Genomic DNA, 19,998 nt, shown 5'->3' with positions numbered 1-19,998 from the left:
ATTATTTAATTTAATTTACAATATGTTAATTTAAATGCAAATTTGATAGATAAAAGAAATTAAAATAAAATACACATGAACATTTGAGAAGGAAGTCGTTCACTAATGATACCTCAGAATTGTACATTAAGTTGTTCACGCTTAAAAAAAAAATTAACCTAAGTAGATGTCTTTGTCAGTTACGTTTTAGACGTCATTGAACATTACCGGGAAGGGAAAAGGAAGACATATTTTTGATGAAGGGGTTGGGATTGTTTAATAATTTAGCGTGGAATCTTTTATAATACATTTTGGTAAGTTCCGCGACTATTGTAATACGGAGGTTTTTATGGAGAGATTCGCTAGTAACAAACCAAGGGATTCCCGTTAAAATTCTGAGGCAAATAGATTGGAAAGCTTGGAGTTGGCGAATGTTAGAAGGTTTGGTAGGACTCTAAATTTAAATGTTATAAGACTAGATTAGTTTAATTGTGGTTTTATAAATTAAAGTTTTGTGTTTGAAACACATTTTGTGTTTTTGGAGATGAAGACAAGAATTTGCCTATTTACGTTTAAATTTAGTGTTGTGTTTGTCTTGGACGATACCCAAATATTTTGTTAAGGGATGGATTACGATTGGCTCTTCGTTAAAATGGGGTTGGGGCATTAGTTTCAGCTCAAGGTATAATTTCCTTAAATGAATTTTTTTCTGTTTATTTTTATTTTTCACTTTTTTGCCCATTGCGTAATATTGTTTAAATGTGATTTGACAAAGTTTACTACTATGGTTAGGTCTTTGTCAGCTACTAGAATTGCAGTGTCATTATCAAATGTGGCAAGTAGTATTTTTGTGGATGTAGATGTATCAGTGGTGAATACATTATAGATAACAGGTGATAGATCCTTGAAAACACCTGCTTTTATATTTTTTATAGCTGAGCATAAATTTAAATAGAGTACAATAAATCTGCGATTTTTTATGTATGATTTTAAATTAAATAGTAAGGTGCAGGTAAATACAGCTTGAGTTTAAAAAATGATCTTTTGCGCCACACCCGATCAAAGGTTTGGTAAATTAAACTTATTTAAAAAAAAAAAATTATCTACTATAAAGTACGTGGAACATATTATAAAAAGTATGTTGTGCTATTAAGAAAGCAAAAATTAAAGTATTAGATTATATTTTTATTTAAAATAATAATGCATATTTTAGTAATTAATTTATAAAATCATTAAAACTAAAAATGTCTAATACATTTTTAATTTATTTTTGATTTTTAAATCAAGTTTAAAAATTATTTAATCAGTAGGTATAAGTCTAGAGATGTGGGTTTGTATTACCTATATAAGATATTAAGTCATTTTATATAGATGGCGTAAAAAAAATTAAGGCATTATTTTTTAGTTACTATTATTATTAACAATATTTTAATTTTTTATTATTATTATTTATAATCGTAACGTGTTTATTTTAGTATTCATGTGTTAGAAATGATGAAAACCAATTTCACTATTTTAATATTGTAAATATCGGTATAATGAGATAGTACCTATGTAAGACATGTAAGTATTAATTATGGTTTAAGATAAATTTCTAATAAAAATCTAACTCACAGATACCCTAATACCGTTGTTTATTAAAACTTTTTAAAGATAAAACACATTTTTTACTTACTTTCTAAATATAAAATGGAAGTACTTTTTAAAAGAAGTAAAAAATGTGGAATCAAAAAGTTAGTAGATATATTTTTATGTTAAGTATTTATTAAATAATAAGGTTATAATAAGGCTAAAATCCTTATTTATTTTTAAAGATATTAAGAAGATTTAGTTTGATATTTTAAAAATATAATTTACTGTGAAAATATTTTAAATTTAAATCATTTCTAGTTACTAGGTACATGAAATTTTGGTACATAGTACATTATAATCGGTAGCAAGACTAGATATGCATTTGGTAAAATTGGTCTAAAATAATTCTTATATTATGTATATATATTTTTTAAATGTTTTCTGACCTTATAGCCATTTTTCAATTAACTAATTTTACAATGACTCATATTTCATTATTAATAATGGTTTTATAACCTGTGTTAAATTTCCGATGCTACAAAGTTCTATATGGTATAAATTTATAATACTGGTATAATACGTTATTATACGGAAAAAAAACCATGATTTAACATCCCTAGGTATAAAAAATGTTATTTAAGTATATTTAAATATTTATAAGTTAAACTAGTTAAGTTCATATGTATAGAAAATTTATTAACGAAGTAATGCTCACCTTTCATTAGTAATACTAATGTTATAATGTTTCTATAAAAAACAATTTTTTTTTTAGAAGTTATTAATATGAAATATTAAGTATCAATGAAGAAATTAGAAACTGAAAAATTTAGTGCCAAAACTGACTACTTGTAAATATTACTATATTAAGGACGTAAATGATAATTTAAAACATATAATAATTTCTGTCAGTGCAATATAAATTAATATTTGCATTATAGCATACAATTTAGCTTAGATGTTATGTATGAAAACAATAAAACATTAACTAATATCTACGGAGTTTATTAATAATTTGTGCTTAATTCAATTTATTGATCAATGTTTTATGTCTACCTAGCGCTACCAGGAAACTTCACAAATATTATTTATTGTACTTATGCCTGAACAAACAAAAATAAAACTCTAAAGGTTTAATAAGGTGTGTTGAGCACGTAGATCCAAAAGAATTAAGGTTAATCATATCGGTTTGGAAATAATTATTTTGTTAACTGAATACATTTTAACGAGTGAAGAATGAGGTTTCTATATTCACTTGATGCTATATTGGTAGAGTAATATGACTAAATCAATTGAATCATTGAATAGGTAAGCATTTTAGATTTTTGTGAAAGAAGAAAATAAATAACAATAACTTGAGATACATATAGAGATGAATAAAAAATACAAAGAAAAAAAAAAGAAAATAAAACTAAATCATCCACGGAGTTGAAAAAATTACAGTTATTTTATATAGTTGGGCAATTGTTCTGTAAGAATTTTATTATTATTTTTCTTGTCACGTATGGATTAAGTAAGAAATTGTAAGCGTTTATTATTGGTTTGGGATTTATGTAATATATATTATAAACCAAACCGTTAACTGGCATTAAAAAAAAAAAAAATAAAAAAAAATGTAAAATCCGCAATTTATTGACTTTGTAGGCGATTTTATCTTCTGTGTTTCTGAATTATATTTTTTTAAATCAATGATACACATAATTGTTGACAATTATTGTTATACTCTAAACGGAATACTGAATAGTATATTTTAAATAAATAAGATATGTGTTACGGGTAAAAATATTAGGATATATTATTCATACATGACTATAAAAAATTAGATACTATATTTTATACCCGTATAATAGTAATTTATAGTATGTGATCTGCAATATAAATTGTATTAAACTCGGTGATTTTTTTTTTTTTTTTTTGAAATAATTAGGTAGATATATTTACTAAAATTAAAATAGTTATATGGTTTTATAGATTAAAATAGAAATATATACATAATTATATCATTTTTAATTATTTAATTTAACTAGTCTTTTTAATTAAGAATAAACCTACTGTAAAATTATTTTATAAGCATTTTAAAAGATTGATTATATTTTACAAGTATTTAATAGATATATACTGGTTGAAATAACTCGCTATAATCCACTACAAGTGATACTTAACTACCTAACTGAACTGTTGTTACTTATAATTGTATTAGTTTTATAATATTAATTTTGAAGATGTATAAATAACATTTGTATCACTGTAGCTCAGTCTAGATTCATACTTGCTTCCCTCTTGGAAACTTGTTATAAATTTGCAATAATTTTTAATGTAAAATTCAGTATTTGTGTAATTGTGTTCCAATATTTCATTCTTGAATTAATGATGCATTATTAGGGATTCTGAATTGACGTCATATAGCAGAAGTCCGATACGTTAAAATTAAAAATCTATAGTATAAATAGATTTCGAGGTTTTGAGTAGGTCACTGAAATAGATGTGTTAAATTTGAATTCAATAATAAATAATTTTAAACGAAAAACGATTCTGAGCGGAGACGTTTGTTAGTCTATATTATTAAGTATATTTGACAATATTCAAAATATATTTATATTGCTATTGTATTATAGTAATTCATTTACCATTAGTGTTACGGGATAAACTAAAAATGGGTAGTAGCTTAAAATTAATCTAAATATTTTGAAAATGTCATTGTGTATAGTAAAATATTAATGCTTATCAGTGTTCAATACTCAGATAACTTGATACTATTAAATGTTATTGTAGTGAATTGTGCGTTATACGCCGAAGCGCTTAGAGCTCAGTACCAAGTGTATTTATAATTTGTTAAATATTATTTGTTTTTACAATAAATGTTTTTTACGATCAATAAATGTGTAATTATATATGCCATATATAGATATACATATACATTTTGAGTCCCCGCGAATGTTTATGAATTACAACAAAATAACTAATAGCTTTTGCGGATGAAACTGATGGAAGTAACCAAATTTCGCATTTAACTATTTAAGATTTATTTTATTATACATTATGCGCATATGTATAGAGTTTTCAGTAATTTTGATACGATACTTTATTGTTTGTCAAATATGATTTTTAGTTATTTCAATAACTAAAAGATGATTTATTCTAAAACTAAAAGTTTTTTATAGAATATAAAAGGTTTATTTTGGTGAAAAAAAGAATTTGAACAAGATTTTAATAAGCTATAGTGCATCCTTATGCGAGAACTATTTGTAAATAATTAGTACTGGAATAATCAAATACCGTGTTAAAAATTTCAAGTATAAACTTTATTTAAACTATGCTTATAAACTACTTATAAGCTATAACTAAATATACAAAAATATTTTATCTTAAATAATTGTTTAGACATAGAAAAATAAGAATATAATTTTAATTTCCTAACCGTGAGAACATGGCTTAATTACTAAAATATTACATATGCTTATCGTTTACATATTTATTATTACCATCATAATTTCAATTATAGGTAATAAATATTTACCTAATCATAATTAAAAACTCAAATCATGAATTTCGTCTATAATACAAGATACAAAGTACTTAAAATCAATAATCATGATGATTATTATAATTCATATAATACAAATGATAAAATCTAACAGTTGCTTGGTGTGGCGCGGTGGTTGGTTTCGTTCACTAATGTGTTTCGAGGTCAACCACTGGCCAGCGTCGCTAGCTCTCGGATGAGTGACTACCCGAGCTTTTAGTGACAAATCCATGGCAAACACATACACCCACATATCCAACGGTTTTTAAGGGCCTACGGTTGTTAGAATTTCGAAAATCATATTTTTCATTACATAATAATGTAGAGCGACACCGTTTACATCATATTTGGTTAACTCAAACGCAAATTTCAACATCCTACTACCTCAAATTTAGTGATTTTCGATTTTTACAAGTAAAAACGCCCAAAAATACCGGTGGGCCATTAAAAAAAAAAATGTTTCACAATTGTTCGTCTTTTTTGTGCTAATAGGTTTCAAGCACCGTTTCTAATGATGGATATGAAATTTGGAATATGAAATCTTTTTTATTCCCCTAGATATCGCATGAAACGTGTTTTTTCAAAAAAACGGTTTAAGGGCTACGGTTGTTAGAAAATCATATTTTCATTACATAATAATGTAGAGCGACACCGTTTACATCATATTTGGTTAACTCAAACGCAATTTCAACATCCTACTACCTCAAATAGTGATTTTCGATTTTACAAGTAAAACGCAAAAATACCGGTGGGCCATTAAAAATGTTTCTATGTTCGTCTTTTTGTGCTAATAGGTTTCAAGCACTGTTCTAATGATGGATATGAAATTTGGAATGAAATCTTTTATTCCCTAGATATCGCATGAAACGTGTTTTCAAAAACGGTTTTAGGAGGTTGTTAAATTTCGAAAATCATATTTTCATTACATAATATGTGACAACACCGTTTACATCATATTTGTTAACTCAAACCTTTCAACATCCTACTACCTCAAATTTAGTGATTTTCGTTTTTACAAGTAAAACGCCCAAAAATACCGGTGTAATTAAAAATGTTTCACAATTGTTCGTCTTTTGTGCTAATAGGTTTCAAGCACCGTTTCTAAGTGGATATGAAATTTGGAATGTAAATCTTTTATTCCCTAGATATCGCATGAAACGTGTTTTTCAAAACGGTTTTAAGGCCTACGGTTGTTAGAATTTCGAAAATCATATTTTCATTACATAATATGTAGAGCGACACCGTTTACATCATATTTGGTTAACTCAAACGCAAATTTCAACATCCTACTACCTCAAATTAGTGATTTTCGATTTTACAAGTAAAACGCCAAAAATACGTGGGCCATTAAAAATGTTTCACAATTGTTCGTCTTTTGTCTAATAGGTTTCAAGCATCTTCTAATGATGGATATGAAATTTGAATGAAATCTTTTTATTCCCTAGATATCGCATGAAACGTGTTTTCAAAACGGTTTAGACCTACGGTTGTTAGAATTTCGAAAATCATATTTTCATTACATATATGTAGAGCGACACCGTTTACATCATATTTGGTTAACTCAAACGCAAATTTCAACATCCTACTACCTCAAATTTAGTGATTTTCGATTTTACAAGTAAAACGCCCAAAAATACAGTGCCATTAAAAATGTTTCATTGTCTTTTGTGCTAATAGGTTTAAGCACCGTTCTAATGATGGATATGAAATGGAATGTGAAATCTTTTTATTCCTAGATATCGCATGAAAGTGTTTTCAAAACGGTTTTAAGCCTACGTGTTAGATTTCGAAAATCATATTTACATTATAATGTAGAGCGACACCGTTTACATCATATTTGGTTAACTCACGCAAATTTCAACATCCTACTACCTCAAATTTAGTGATTTTCGATTTTACAAGTAAAACGCCCAAAATACCGGTGGGCCATTAAAAATGTTTCATTGTTCGTCTTTTGTCTAAAGGTTTCAAGCACCGTTTCTAATGATGGATGAAATTTGAATGAGAAATCTTTTATTCCTAGATATCGAAAACGTGTTTTCAAAACGGTTTTAAGCCTACGTGTTAATTTCGAAATCATATTTTCATTACATAATAATGTGAGACGACCGTTTCATCATTTGGTTAACTCAAACGCAAATTTCAACATCCTACTACCTCAAATTTGATTTTCGATTTTACAAGTAAAACGCCCAAAATACCGTGGGCCATTAAAAATGTTCCTATTGTTCGTCTTTTGTGCTAATAGGTTTCAAGCACGTTTCTAATGATGGATATGAAATTTGGAATGTGAAATCTTTTATTCCCTAGATATCGCATGAAACGTGTTTTTTCAAAAAAACGGTTTTTAAGGGCCTACGAATGTTAGACTTTCGAAAATCATATTTTTCATTACATTATAATGTAGAGCGACACCGTTTTCATCATATTTGGTTAACTCAAACGCAAATTTCAACATCCTACTACCTCAAATTTAGTGATTTTCGATTTTTACAAGTAAAAACGCCCAAAAATACCGGTGGGCCATTAAAAAAAAAAATGTTTCACTATTGTTCGTCTTTATTGTGCTAATTGGTTTCAAGCACCGTTTCTAATGATGGATATGAAATTTGGAATGTGAAATCTTTTTTATTCCTTTAGATATCGCATGAAACGTGTTTTTTCAAAAAAACGGTTTTTAAGGGCCTACGGTTGTTAGACTTTCGAAAATCATATTTTTCATTACATAATAATGTAGAGCGACACCGTTTTCATCATATTTGGTTAACTCAAACGCAAATTTCACATCCTACTACCTCAATAGTGATTTTTTTACAAGTAAAAACGCCCAAAAATACCGGTGGGCCATTAAAAAAAAAATGTTTCACAATTGTTCGTCTTTTTTGTGCTAATAGGTTTCAAGCACCGTTTCTAATGATGGATATGAAATTTGGAATGTGAAATCTTTTTTATTCCCCTAGATATCGCATGAAACGTGTTTTTTCATACATATAATCTCTTTTCTGATCGACTTTAAGATCTTTTGAAGTCTTTTGACTTTTGATAATGAAAAACTTCATAAGTCGTATCAAAAATCACTATAGTTCTATGACATTAGTAACAATCATCTAATTGTTTGCTTATTGATTTCGTTATAATTTGTTACTTTTGCACAAACTTTATTTATAGCAAACAGAAGAGGAAAAAAATTATAAAATTATTTATGATAACAGATGTGTGATAACGATAAAGAAAAATAAAAATAATCGTGACTTCGGAGTACTGATTACTGAGGTATGTGTGATTTACTCGATGACAGTAAATCATACGATTCAACATTCAACTGATCTTGATGTAATTTTTTAAATTTTTAATTTTCGACGGTTTACAACGGCACAACATAATGACGACTTTCTTGAAAACCTTATTGATGAACAGTAGAAAAACGTCAGCATTGCTACCTTCTAATTATAATTTATCTACAAGATGGTTCTGCGCCAAGCCACAAAGATCCGAGGGTAGTAAAATCGACCAAAATGATTCGGCATCTATTACCGCTCAGGTAATATGTATTATAATTATAGATCAGCGATTAATAATTGTCATCGGCATAGGCGAAACTAGACATTTTTATTAGGTCAGGCCAAATAAAATAAATATAAAAAAATATGTGCCCAAATAATTATTAAAATATATAATATACATTATAAAAATTTTCCGCCAGTATTAGGTCAGGCCATAGCCTGACTGGCCTGACCCGTAGTTTCGCCTATGGTCATCGGTCAATGGTCAGTGAATTGCTCATCATTGTCGTCATTATGTTTACAATATTATACTTACTGAAGTATTGAACTTGGTTTTATATATTTATATTTATAATTTTAGAATGAAGAGTTAGATAAATTATACAAAACCATAGAATTTGAATGTCGCAGCAATGATCCTGCAGTGTTGCGTAGTTACACCCAATTTGCAACAATGGCTGCAAATGAATTAGGGATTCAAATTGGAAAATGGTATGTATTATTTTTTTAAACAAAAATAAAAGGTAGATATATTATAAAATAATCATAAGTGATCAATATTTCTGTGTAATAATATTGAAGAACTGTTTTTACCCTCTTATCTACCTCGTTCTAACTAGGTATCTTAAATGTAAATTAATTGTACATTTATTTTATGACTTATCTAAATAAGATGAAAATTTAAAACCAATACTTTAAGACTTTGTTATAGAATTTTATATTTACTTTTTCAACAAAATAATCCATTAAATAATTTATTTTATGAATTTAGAAGAATAATGTTAAAACTAATAATTTTTTTTACATGACATGTTTAAATAAATACTCAAAATCATTAGGACGGACCATTGCTACATTTATATTTTACATATATAATATCAGTATATGAAATATTGTAGATTTTAATTATTGATGAGGGTTGTAATAATTTTTAGAATAATTTTTTTAATTTGTTACATTCTAACATTTAATTTAGAATTAACAGTAATAAAAATTGTTGTAATGTACAATTTTATTTTAGCTGGTCACCACGTAAAGCTCATCATGAGCGGTATACATTATTACGTTCCATTCACGTACATAAAAGATGTAGAGTACAATATGAAGTAAGAACGTGGTTTAGATTTATTCATTTTCATAAGCTTACTGGTTCTACTGCGGAAACCTTTTTGGAGTATGTTCAGAGAAATTTACCTGAAGGAGTTGCACTTAAAGTAACTAAAGTGAGTTATTTTTATCTTAATTAATTTAAATAACCTTAATGATAAATATTTAAAAAAATTTTGCAGGTACTTTTAGAAAATATTCCTGAAAGTGTTTCATCACATATGCCATCTGAAATAGCTTAAATAATATATCATACAATACTCTTAGTTGTTAATGTTGAAAAATTTTTTTTTATGTAATCCAATTAATATATAGTAAAATCTATAAATTCAGTTTGACTGATTTTATTATTATTGTAACTTACTATTGTTAAAGGGTGTTCATATTACAAATATAATACATTGAATATTATTACTTCAAATATATATTAGCTATTATTAGTGTATATTATTAGTGTTTCTCATATTAAGAGCGTTAAAGTTCAAGTAATGTCAAAAACAGTTAAACTTATTACAGTTGATAAATTTATTTTTATTTAAATGAATGCTTATACTCTCAAGTATTGTAATCATTTTATAAACCACGAAGAAAAAATAAAAAAATAAAAATAGATCTTCTTAGTTCATGTTATAAACTAACAATATAACAAATCTATGTTCAGCTAAGAGAATTAAAATAATTAGAAATAATGAAAGTGAACTATAATTATTATTGCTGAATCGTGTTGTATGGAAAAATATTCAGATGATATATTCTAATTCTTGGATTCTGAGCAACGTGATAAATGTGTTTATTTTACAACATATTTTTATTTTAGTATCTATCATCACTTTTTGAAATAGTAAAAATAATTAAATTTTCAATTGTAATACCTTATTTGGTTTGAATTTAATTAACATTTTTAAGATCAAAAAGTAAAAGATTTCTAATATTTGCTTATATAAAAATTTTAATTAAATAGATTTTTACACAAAACTAGTTTGATAAAATTGATTTTTTTATATTATAATAATAAAAGAAAAATGTCAAGACATTTTCACCAATCATTTATATTAGCATTATTTATACATGTTATTTTTATTTTGTTAAACTATTTCTATACATTTAAAATAATAGGACATTTTTTTTTCTATAAATGGCGATAAAAAAAAAATATGTTAGATCGAGTTTAAGAATTAAAATACAATATCCCACATCAGATGTTATTAAGTATGTACATTTTATTGCTGTTTAAAATACTTATATTATTATTTTTTAATATATTCAATAACATCTTCAAAATATTTAATTTTAACCAATTGTCTATTTATACCATATTATTAATAGAAAAATAATTACTATAGTAACAATATTAATATATGATTAAATATACTTGGTAATATCACAGAATATAACAAAGACAGACCGTCTCCATTCAGAATCGCTAATTGTATGTAATGATAAATTTAACACTTATCTCATGTTGTAGAGCAGAGCAGCAACCTATTTTAATTAAGTTAAATTTTATTTATTTAAATAATAAAGTTCACAAGAAAATAAAACTAGGGCTTAGTGTTTCCAAACAAGTTTACCAATCTGCACTTATGAGCAGTAGGTGAAATAATTTAAAGAATAAAATAATATCTATATACAATGAGTAACAATCTACATTTTTTGTTTATTATTATTTTTCATTATATAGTGTTGTATTATACACAGATTTGAAAACATTTTCAGTTTTAATTTTGACACGTGATTTCATAATACAAGTTGTGTGTCGTACATTATACATATAATTAAGATTTTTTCTACAGAATATATTTATATATATAATAACGATAAAATTTAATCTGTTCAAATAACATAACGCATGTCATAACATTAATTTTAGACAACCCAATAAAAAAATAAAAATAACAGAAATCAATATGTATGTTTTATATATTATATATGTGTGTAATGTATACAATAAACTTTAAGTAAAGTAATACATTTTTAATAGTTTAAAAACTATAAAGGACGTATTTTAAAATAGTAATAATTTTTCTTTTTTTGAAATAACAAAAAATAATATGTAAATAACAACATAATATTATATAAACATGTCGCGACAAGAGCGTTAATTTTAAATGCAAAGGTCATAAACATATGTAGCAACTTTATTTATCATAAGAACACAATATGTTCGTTCAATATTATAAAACATAATAAAAAATTAATAAACCTCTTAAGTACACTAAAGCTACATTCATAATATATTTTAAACTATACATAACTCTAATATAATGTATAGACTAACTACTATTTAATAATTATTTGATAGTAAATTTGGTAACAATATTTTCCAACTAGTTTGGACTTAAACATTATATAAAGTAAAAGAAAATGGCACCTGTAAAGAAATATATGATATTATGAGAGTTAAGTTTTTTTTTAATGGATAAATTGACTTAAAAGTCTTTCCAAATACTGTTTGGAAAATGTCAGTCTTTGGAATATTTTCGTTTCAATAAAATTTAAGTAACTGAATTAAAAAAAAAAAAAAAACAGTATCATATATATTCATTATTAATTTTTATGATTATTAAAAACAATTATCACAAAGAAAAACCCAAGATAAAAATCACAGACAATAAAAATATCCAAGAATTCGGAAAAATAGAAAATAAAATATGTAACTGTAACAATGTTTTACTGTAGATAAACAAACTCATAAAAAATAAGTATTTTTAATAGTATTCTGCAAACAAATTAATGATAATTATTAACTCTCAAATGTCTGAAAACATTTTGTGCTTTACATGTTGAATTCAGACATAGATTATTGCACTTTTAACAATCAGATGACTAAAACAACATTAGTTAAGAAAAAAATCAAGATACTTTGATTAAATTTAAAACACAAAGAATTGGCAAGTGAACTCAAGAAACTAAAATATACAAAAAATTTGTGCTCAAATAATACAGAAAAGATACCTACTAGCCATGTACATAATATAACAATAATATGATTATCTTTTTGTTCCGTTTGTTTAAACACTGGTTGGTAACTTTTAATATTACAATAATTAATGTTATTATATGCATAAGTACCTAAAATTAAATTGTAATCATACTGAGACCAGTTCATTAATTTAAAACATCACTGGACAAGAAACCAATCAATAAAATGCAAACATAGTAATAATATTAAACACAAAAAATTGTATTGATCAGTATTCAAATATTTGAGTTCAATAAATTATTTTGTATGCAAAAAAGCAATTTATTTTCATATTAAATTGTACAAATTTTTAGGTAATTATTTTTTTATTAATGTATTGTAAATGGTTTCAAGTCCACAGTTGTTTGCACACCAGATAATATAATCAATTGTTATATGAATTCTCGTTACAGTAGTCGTATGTTTGGTTAGAGGGTGTTTAAATTATACATATAATACTAACAACTAAAAACGATTCCATAAATATTTATAAATTGTTCAACAATGATAAAAACAAAATTTGTACTCATGTGCTTGTGAATCACAATGTAGTTTGTAAAAGATACTACTGTAAACGAGATTTGCTCTGAAGAGACCTTATAATATAAATAAACAACCTAAATGCATTTGATCTACTAGTATCATTGCTTGAGTATGGTCACTACCTCTCTTAACATCAAATTTAAAAAGTACGTAAATCGCTTAAACTACGTCTACCTTTATCTGACAATGGCCTGCAAATAGAAGTGGTTTTTTTCAAGCTTCCGAATACTGGTGGCCAAGTAGCTTGATCCAGTGTAACTGGTTTCTTTGATTCAGGGTCTGATTCAAAAACAGAATCATTAGATTCAACTGTGTCAATAGATGCCGAGGATTTATCAGCACTAGAAAAAGGACTAAATAAACTAAGAAGCTTGTCAACTCCAGATGAGGTGGCATGATCCAAACTCGAGGTAATATTTTGCAATGAAGTCAACAAGGGTCGAGAACCCATAACCCAAGATACTTTCCTAGTTCTTTGATCTTCTTTTTTGGTATCATTTTTATGTTTGCATAAATCCAAACTATCAACTGTGAGTTCCAAATTAGTAGGACCAAAAGAATCGTCAGATAATGATTCGTTACTAGCTGTTGGTGCTTTATCATTTAAATTATTCAATTTAGTCACCTTAAATCGACATTCTTTTTGTTTTTGTTCAGACACTTTAGATACATGGAAACGATTTCGTGTAGACGTTAATGAAGGGCTGCACATTGGACTACTAGCAATTGGGCTGTGTATAGGACTTGGAGCAGGACTCCTTAATCTACCACTACTTCCTCGTGATATAGGTGAGTAATCGCCTGAACTAAGATAATTGGGATTTTTAAGAGAAGTATACTGCATCATAAGTGATTCACATGTAAGAGATATTTTTCTAGAATCTACATTTGGTATTTTGATAGCTTTTGTTATATTGGACTCATCTGTAATCTGGTCAAGTAGATTGTCATCAATTTCTTTACTACAGTGTTTTTTTTCATTTTCTTCACACATTTGTTTGATCTGCTCTGTTAAATTTGTGTACTCCTTAGTTTTGTCCTAAATTAAATAAATAAATAATTTGAAATAGGTAATATATTTAGATATACAATTGATAATATATTAAAATTATTATTATTATAAAATATAAAAACAATGTCTTACAGCTGCATATTTGTTACGTGGCAGAGGATCTAAATCTAGGCGTGTAATTCTAAAATTTTTTGAAATAGACTCTTTTAAATTTCTCAGCCCTTCAACTTCAATATTATTATCACGTAAATCTAATCTCTGCAAAAGCCAACAATATTACAATACATAAGGAGGTTTAAAATCTAAAAACATTTCTAAATACAAAACTAAAGACTACTTTTTTTTTTTTTATTAATTTATAAGTTATAATAACAATTATGAATTGATTATCCTTATATACTATAGGAGCTTTATACTTTACTTAACTTAAACTACCAGGTTTATAATACTACTCATGTGATTGATACATAGATAAACAAGATAAGTGATTAACTATAATAAAACTATAATATAAGACATTTTAAAACTGATGTGTAGGGACAGGATTCATATGCAAATGCATATATGTATTAGAACAGTGGTGCCCAACCCGTGGTTCGCGAAGGTATTCTATGTGGCCCGTTACGAATTTTCTAAAATAAAAAAAATAATTTAAAATATATGAAAAAAATTTTAAATTATTAATTTTCATATAAATTATTTTTATTTAAATTCATGAATTTGTTTAATAATTATTCCAAAAAATACCATTATAATAATAATAATAAAAAAAACTAAAAACTATACAAAAATGTTTTACTCTTATTTTTAATGTAAAATTTCAGTTTATACTTCTTTTACTAATAATGAAATATCTGGTTGAAATTTAGTGGTTCCAATCCTCAAAATTGAATGAAGGTGTTTATTCATAAATCACGATTTATGAACCGATTTTATTTGTTTCATTCATGAAAATATTTTTGCATATATATGTTGAGCCAAATACAGTAGCCATTTTCATTATTAAGTCTCTTAAAGCAGGGAAATCTTCATGAGGAAGTTTTGAATAAAATTTTAAAATATTGTTTTGTTTCATTTTTTGAAATTCATCAAAGTAAAATCATCATTATATTTGCATTTTTTTTGTCTGACATTTTTCATACGGAAACTTTACAATTAAATATCGATATCACCCGTGTACTTAAAATAACATACTGATCAAACTAATGCGTACCTCAATTCATAATCTTTTCAATAGACAATAAAAGATAAGAAAACAAGTCCAATATATAAAATTATTTTTGTACTTTTATACTTTGTAGCCTGTTTGAAGATAATTGTTTACCAAAGTGGCCTGCCAAAGAAGTTGGTCATCACTGTATTAGAATAAGATTTTTGAAATCTGACGAGAATTGTCCCTGATTTAGATTATTCTTGTTAAAATAACACTAATTGTAGTATGCATATTTTGAATATTTCAATGATTTTACATATTAAATGCATATTTAATGCATATCAGTAGTTTTATAGCACATATTATATTTGTTTTTTATTGTATTTTCATGTTCACAGCCACATAATATCGATAAAATTACAACTCGTTGTTATTGCTAAAGATACAATATCACATTCACATGCAACATATATATAACATATTAATATAAATCAAATTTTTGTTTTAATATTTTATTAATATGGGCTAATATACTGAAGATAAAGAATGTTAAATGGCGAAGATGATGAAATACTTTATACTTTTAAAACCTATTTAAATAATTAAATATATTTTTTTTACATAATTTTAGATAATATATTTTCGATTAAATTTTCAGTAGCATATTATAGCATTTTTAAAACCATATTAAATTTTAAGGATTTTTTGTGCATATAAATCCGGTCCCAACTAATGTGTAATAAATTAAAGTAAAAATATATAAGAACTTATGGCATATGAAGGAAAAAAATTAAATATTTAAAGATATGATAATTAAAAATATCTTTGTTTTAGTAATTTTTAGAATAGACATATTTATTCTTGATTAATAATAAATAAAAATAGAAAATTTAAAGCTACTACAATTCTTAAGTAATATTTTTTTTTTCTTTTGTTTCAAACATTAAGTTCAAATCTAATTCATGAAAATAATAGATCAAATAACATTGATAAGTGTATATTTGAAAAATTAATTTTTATTAGTTGATGTTATTGTGTAATATCTATTATACGAGTAATAAAATGGTAAATAATTATTTTGTATATAACACTATATTTACTTTAAATGAGATAGATTTTTAAATGAATTAGTTATAAAATGTGTAAAACCAAACAGGGGTATTTACTTGTAATGAAGTATTGACTTCCAGTGCTTCTGCTAAATATTTGACTCCTTTACAAGTAATTTGAGTACTTTGCAATCCTAAGCGTACTAAATTTTTGTTGTTTTTCAATGGTGTTTCAATAGCACTGGCTGTGGTGTCAAGTAAACAATTAAACCCAACATTGAGCATTTCTAATTTGGTTTCTGCCTCCTATAAATAAAAAAAAATATACAAACAATATATATGTATACCATGATTAGTAGAGTACATTTTGATTTCTAAAGGATTTCTTTCTAAATATTAATTAATTTTAACTAAATTTATTTTTCCTTTATAAAATTGGATCCAAACCCACCTAATATTTCAATAAAAAAAAATTTAATATTTTACCAATAAGTTTGACAAGCATTCTGAACATTCTTGATTCAAGTTATTATTCCACACAATTAAAATTGTCAAAGGAGAATTTTGATTCACAATGCTTTCACAAAGTAATTTAAAACCTTTATTTTGAATATTATTATTGCTAAAATCAGAAATAATAATTAATTAGGTATTGATATGTATATTAATACTTCAAAAATATTATGTTACTAATAAAAATCTACGTGTTTACCTTAAATCCAACAACTGCAAAGTGGTATTACATTTTAGTAAAATTGAAAGTTGTTTAGCATCATTTTCATTTAAATAATTTTCACCCAAATAAAGTTCTTTTAATGTATTATTTAATTTTATTAAAGAAACTGAAACAAATTGTAACAATAAATTTAATATAATTATTTTGATATTTTTTCATTTACCTTTATTATATACATAAAACATCTACAGGTGATATACTGTTTCAAGGTTTATATAATTAAAAATCATTTGATTAAGTTTTTTTAAATTAATTAAAATAATTAAATAAAAATAAATAATAATATACAATATTGTATTTAAAAATAATCACCTAATGATGTTAATGGCCGGTCTGCAAGATTACAATTTTCAAGTTTTAAGACACATAATTGTGAACCAAATTTTAATGAACGGCCTAAAGAAGCCACATTTGATTCATTAAGAATTGTGTTTCTTGCTTCTAATTCTTCTAAACATTTTGACTAAAAATAAATTTAAATTAAATTAAAAATGAATTATTTCCCAAATTATAATTACTATTCACCTTTTTTAATGTACGAGCACATGCTTGCCATCCTCTAGTGCCAATATCATTGTTAGAAGATATGTTTAGACAAATGGCAGACTCATAAAAGTCTAACATATCAAACAATGCAATTGCAGTCTAAAAATTAAATATATATTTAAAAAATATTTTTCAAAAATTTAAATATTAATATTTAACAAACTATTGTGTTCTTTAAAATAAATATAAGGAAAAAAGAAAACTAGGAAATATCTTTCTATTATTGCTAAGTTCAACCATTTATAGGAAATTTTTTTCTACAGAACAGCCAATGTTTAGAAGATTACTACTATGGAGTACAATTGAATGGGTATAAATCACCTGTTTATCAAAGACAAAAATGTAATCAATGGAAATTGTATTATACTAATTAAATATCATAATATAACATTTTAAACAATACAATTTATATTATCAAAACTACATTTATTTAAAATTTGTGAAATTTATTACACAATTCAATAGGTAGGTATTTATTATTTGTTGATATGGAAAGTGTTGAAATGATTTTATTTATAGGTAGATAAATACAAATATATATATATTAGGGAAAAAAAATTCATATCAATTAAATTAAAAATGGATTAGCAAACAAAGAAATAAGTAGTTTAATTCTGTTTCAATTAAAATATTTTGAATTAAGTTGTATTCATAATAAACTTGAACTCCTTTAATTTTAAAGAAATATCTATTTATTTTTAATTTTTTGCTGATCAAAGACAGTCATGTATTTTCTTTTAATACTCAAAGTAGTACCTAATACCTATGTTGGAATTACTTTAGAAATTTATAAAAATTGGTTATCAGGAAATTATTTTTAAAAAAAATTAACAATACACTAGTTATGATTTACTAATTAACTCAAGCAATTTAATCAAACTCTTACAGGTAAAATTAACAAGCAAACTTATTTTAAATAGACTTTTCTAAGTTTTACTTTCAAAAACTCCATTTCCTGACTATAATTGTAAATAGTTTAAAACAAATTTAATAAAAAATAAAATATTTAAGTTTTCTTACATCGTCATTTAATCCAGTTGCTTCAACATTTATAGTTTTAAATTGAACTCTTTTAAAAATTTCTTCAAGGCTCTCCCAGTCGACACTGGTTAATAAAACGCCTTTTAAATCAAGACACTCGTTCCTCTCCAAATTTGTATTTATAGATTTTATTTGATTCAGGACAGAGTATAATGGATTAGTATTGTGTCTTTCACATGATTCTTTATACTTGGCTATAAGTAACTCTACAGTTACGTTTTCCACTGAGAAAAATAAAAGATAAATTTAATTATACACTATGTTTCTAAAACTACATTATATCAAGGACAGTTATAATTCTATATAATTAGTTATTTACTGGATTCCCAAGGATGCATGGTTTCGAGAACGCCAGTGACAATTTGACTTTCATCGTCCGGAAAGGATACATTGCGGCTGATGTATGTTTTCTTGGAGTTTGAACGTAAACACGAAGGACCGACTGGCACATTTGACAGGGAAAGTATTTCAAAATTGCTAGGTAACGATCTGGATTTCCATTCAGTCATCACTGTGGTTGTCAGTCGGTCGGCTTTATGGTATTGTGCAACAGGAGCAGCAGTGCATACTTTCGACGGGTCTGAATTTGCTGTCGCTTGAGCGCATTCGCGAGGGTCCAAAAGTAAGTTGTTTTCGATGGCAGTGGTCTGCAAACGTAATGAGCTTCATCTATAACGCATCGTTGTTGTCGTCGCTGGTCAACAGCGGCGGCAGCACTTCACTCGCAGTCGGTCAAAACTTGACGTAAACAAACGACAACGTTCGCGTACTGCATACATATAAAAGCGCATAATATACATGTATAAATTAGTCGATGAGAGAAAACGGATAGAAATGATCCTATGACGACAAAAATAAAATAATAATATATCAGTAACCGAAAGTTGTCAGTAAATTAACAATAAATACAAACGCGAAAAGTTGAACAACGACGGTCGGAAAAAAAATATTATTCAGAATCGATGATTAGTGGTTAGTAAAATTGACCGATCGGATAAGATCCATAACCACGGTAAGTAGTATGTACTACCAACAGGCTACAATTTTTATAATCACAAACTGCGCTTGCGCGTTTCTTATAAATTTACTACTCTGGTGTTTCGTAGATTATTTTATAAAAAAAAATGACGAAAAATCGCCATAAAGAACATTACATATTATTAAGATTGTGGACTATGGTGGGTGTTAAATGGTATTGCATGTGTGTGTGTCGATGGATAACAATTGTGTATTGCATATAATATCCTGTATTTACTATTTTTAAAATGCCGAGAA

At 25.9% G+C, this 19,998-nt stretch overlaps 2 protein-coding genes across 2 annotated transcripts; one reads left to right on the top strand and one right to left on the bottom strand.

The window, feature by feature from the left end:
* The first annotated feature begins 8,317 nt into the window (after positions 1 to 8,317).
* LOC112599017 (28S ribosomal protein S10, mitochondrial) lies at positions 8,318 to 10,128 on the top strand. The gene is made up of 4 exons (XM_025345717.1): positions 8,318 to 8,612; positions 8,936 to 9,066; positions 9,596 to 9,797; positions 9,864 to 10,128. Exons 1-4 carry the CDS (start codon positions 8,454 to 8,456, stop codon positions 9,921 to 9,923), a joined length of 552 nt encoding a protein of 183 aa, XP_025201502.1. The 5' UTR covers positions 8,318 to 8,453; the 3' UTR covers positions 9,924 to 10,128.
* A 2,783-nt stretch (positions 10,129 to 12,911) lies between these two features.
* LOC112598944 (protein phosphatase 1 regulatory subunit 37) lies at positions 12,912 to 19,739 on the bottom strand. Its single transcript, XM_025345614.1, has 9 exons — positions 19,043 to 19,739; positions 18,703 to 18,947; positions 17,662 to 17,781; positions 17,449 to 17,599; positions 17,113 to 17,242; positions 16,887 to 17,022; positions 16,518 to 16,706; positions 14,331 to 14,456; positions 12,912 to 14,225 (listed from the first exon to the last, which is right to left on the bottom strand). Exons 1-9 carry the CDS (start codon positions 19,230 to 19,232, stop codon positions 13,326 to 13,328), a joined length of 2,187 nt encoding a protein of 728 aa, XP_025201399.1. The 5' UTR covers positions 19,233 to 19,739; the 3' UTR covers positions 12,912 to 13,325.
* Between the last annotated feature and the right edge of the window lie 259 nt (positions 19,740 to 19,998).

Source organism: Melanaphis sacchari, unplaced genomic scaffold (genome assembly GCF_002803265.2).
Source record: "Melanaphis sacchari strain LSU unplaced genomic scaffold, SCAv2.0 Contig4_pilon_pilon, whole genome shotgun sequence".
NCBI classification, from domain to species: Eukaryota; Metazoa; Arthropoda; class Insecta; order Hemiptera; family Aphididae; genus Melanaphis; species Melanaphis sacchari.
This window is presented reverse-complemented; position numbering and strand designations above follow the sequence as displayed.

What these genes read in the sequence shown, in the direction of transcription:
- LOC112599017 (XM_025345717.1), top strand. Translation starts at nt 8,454, where the DNA reads ATGACGACTTTCTTGAAAACCTTATTGATGAACAGTAGAAAAACGTCA. An exon ending in CGGCATCTATTACCGCTCAG is followed by an intron (nt 8,613 to 8,935) that starts GTAATATGTATT and finishes TTATAATTTTAG; the next exon opens with AATGAAGAGTTAGATAAATT. An exon ending in TTGCACTTAAAGTAACTAAA is followed by an intron (nt 9,798 to 9,863) that starts GTGAGTTATTTT and finishes AAAATTTTGCAG; the next exon opens with GTACTTTTAGAAAATATTCC.
- LOC112598944 (XM_025345614.1), bottom strand. Translation starts at nt 19,232, where the DNA reads ATGACTGAATGGAAATCCAGATCGTTACCTAGCAATTTTGAAATACTT. An exon ending in GTGCTCGTACATTAAAAAAG is followed by an intron (nt 17,600 to 17,661) that starts GTGAATAGTAAT and finishes ATTTATTTTTAG; the next exon opens with TCAAAATGTTTAGAAGAATT. An exon ending in TTGCAGTTGTTGGATTTAAG is followed by an intron (nt 17,023 to 17,112) that starts GTAAACACGTAG and finishes TTCTGATTTTAG; the next exon opens with CAATAATAATATTCAAAATA.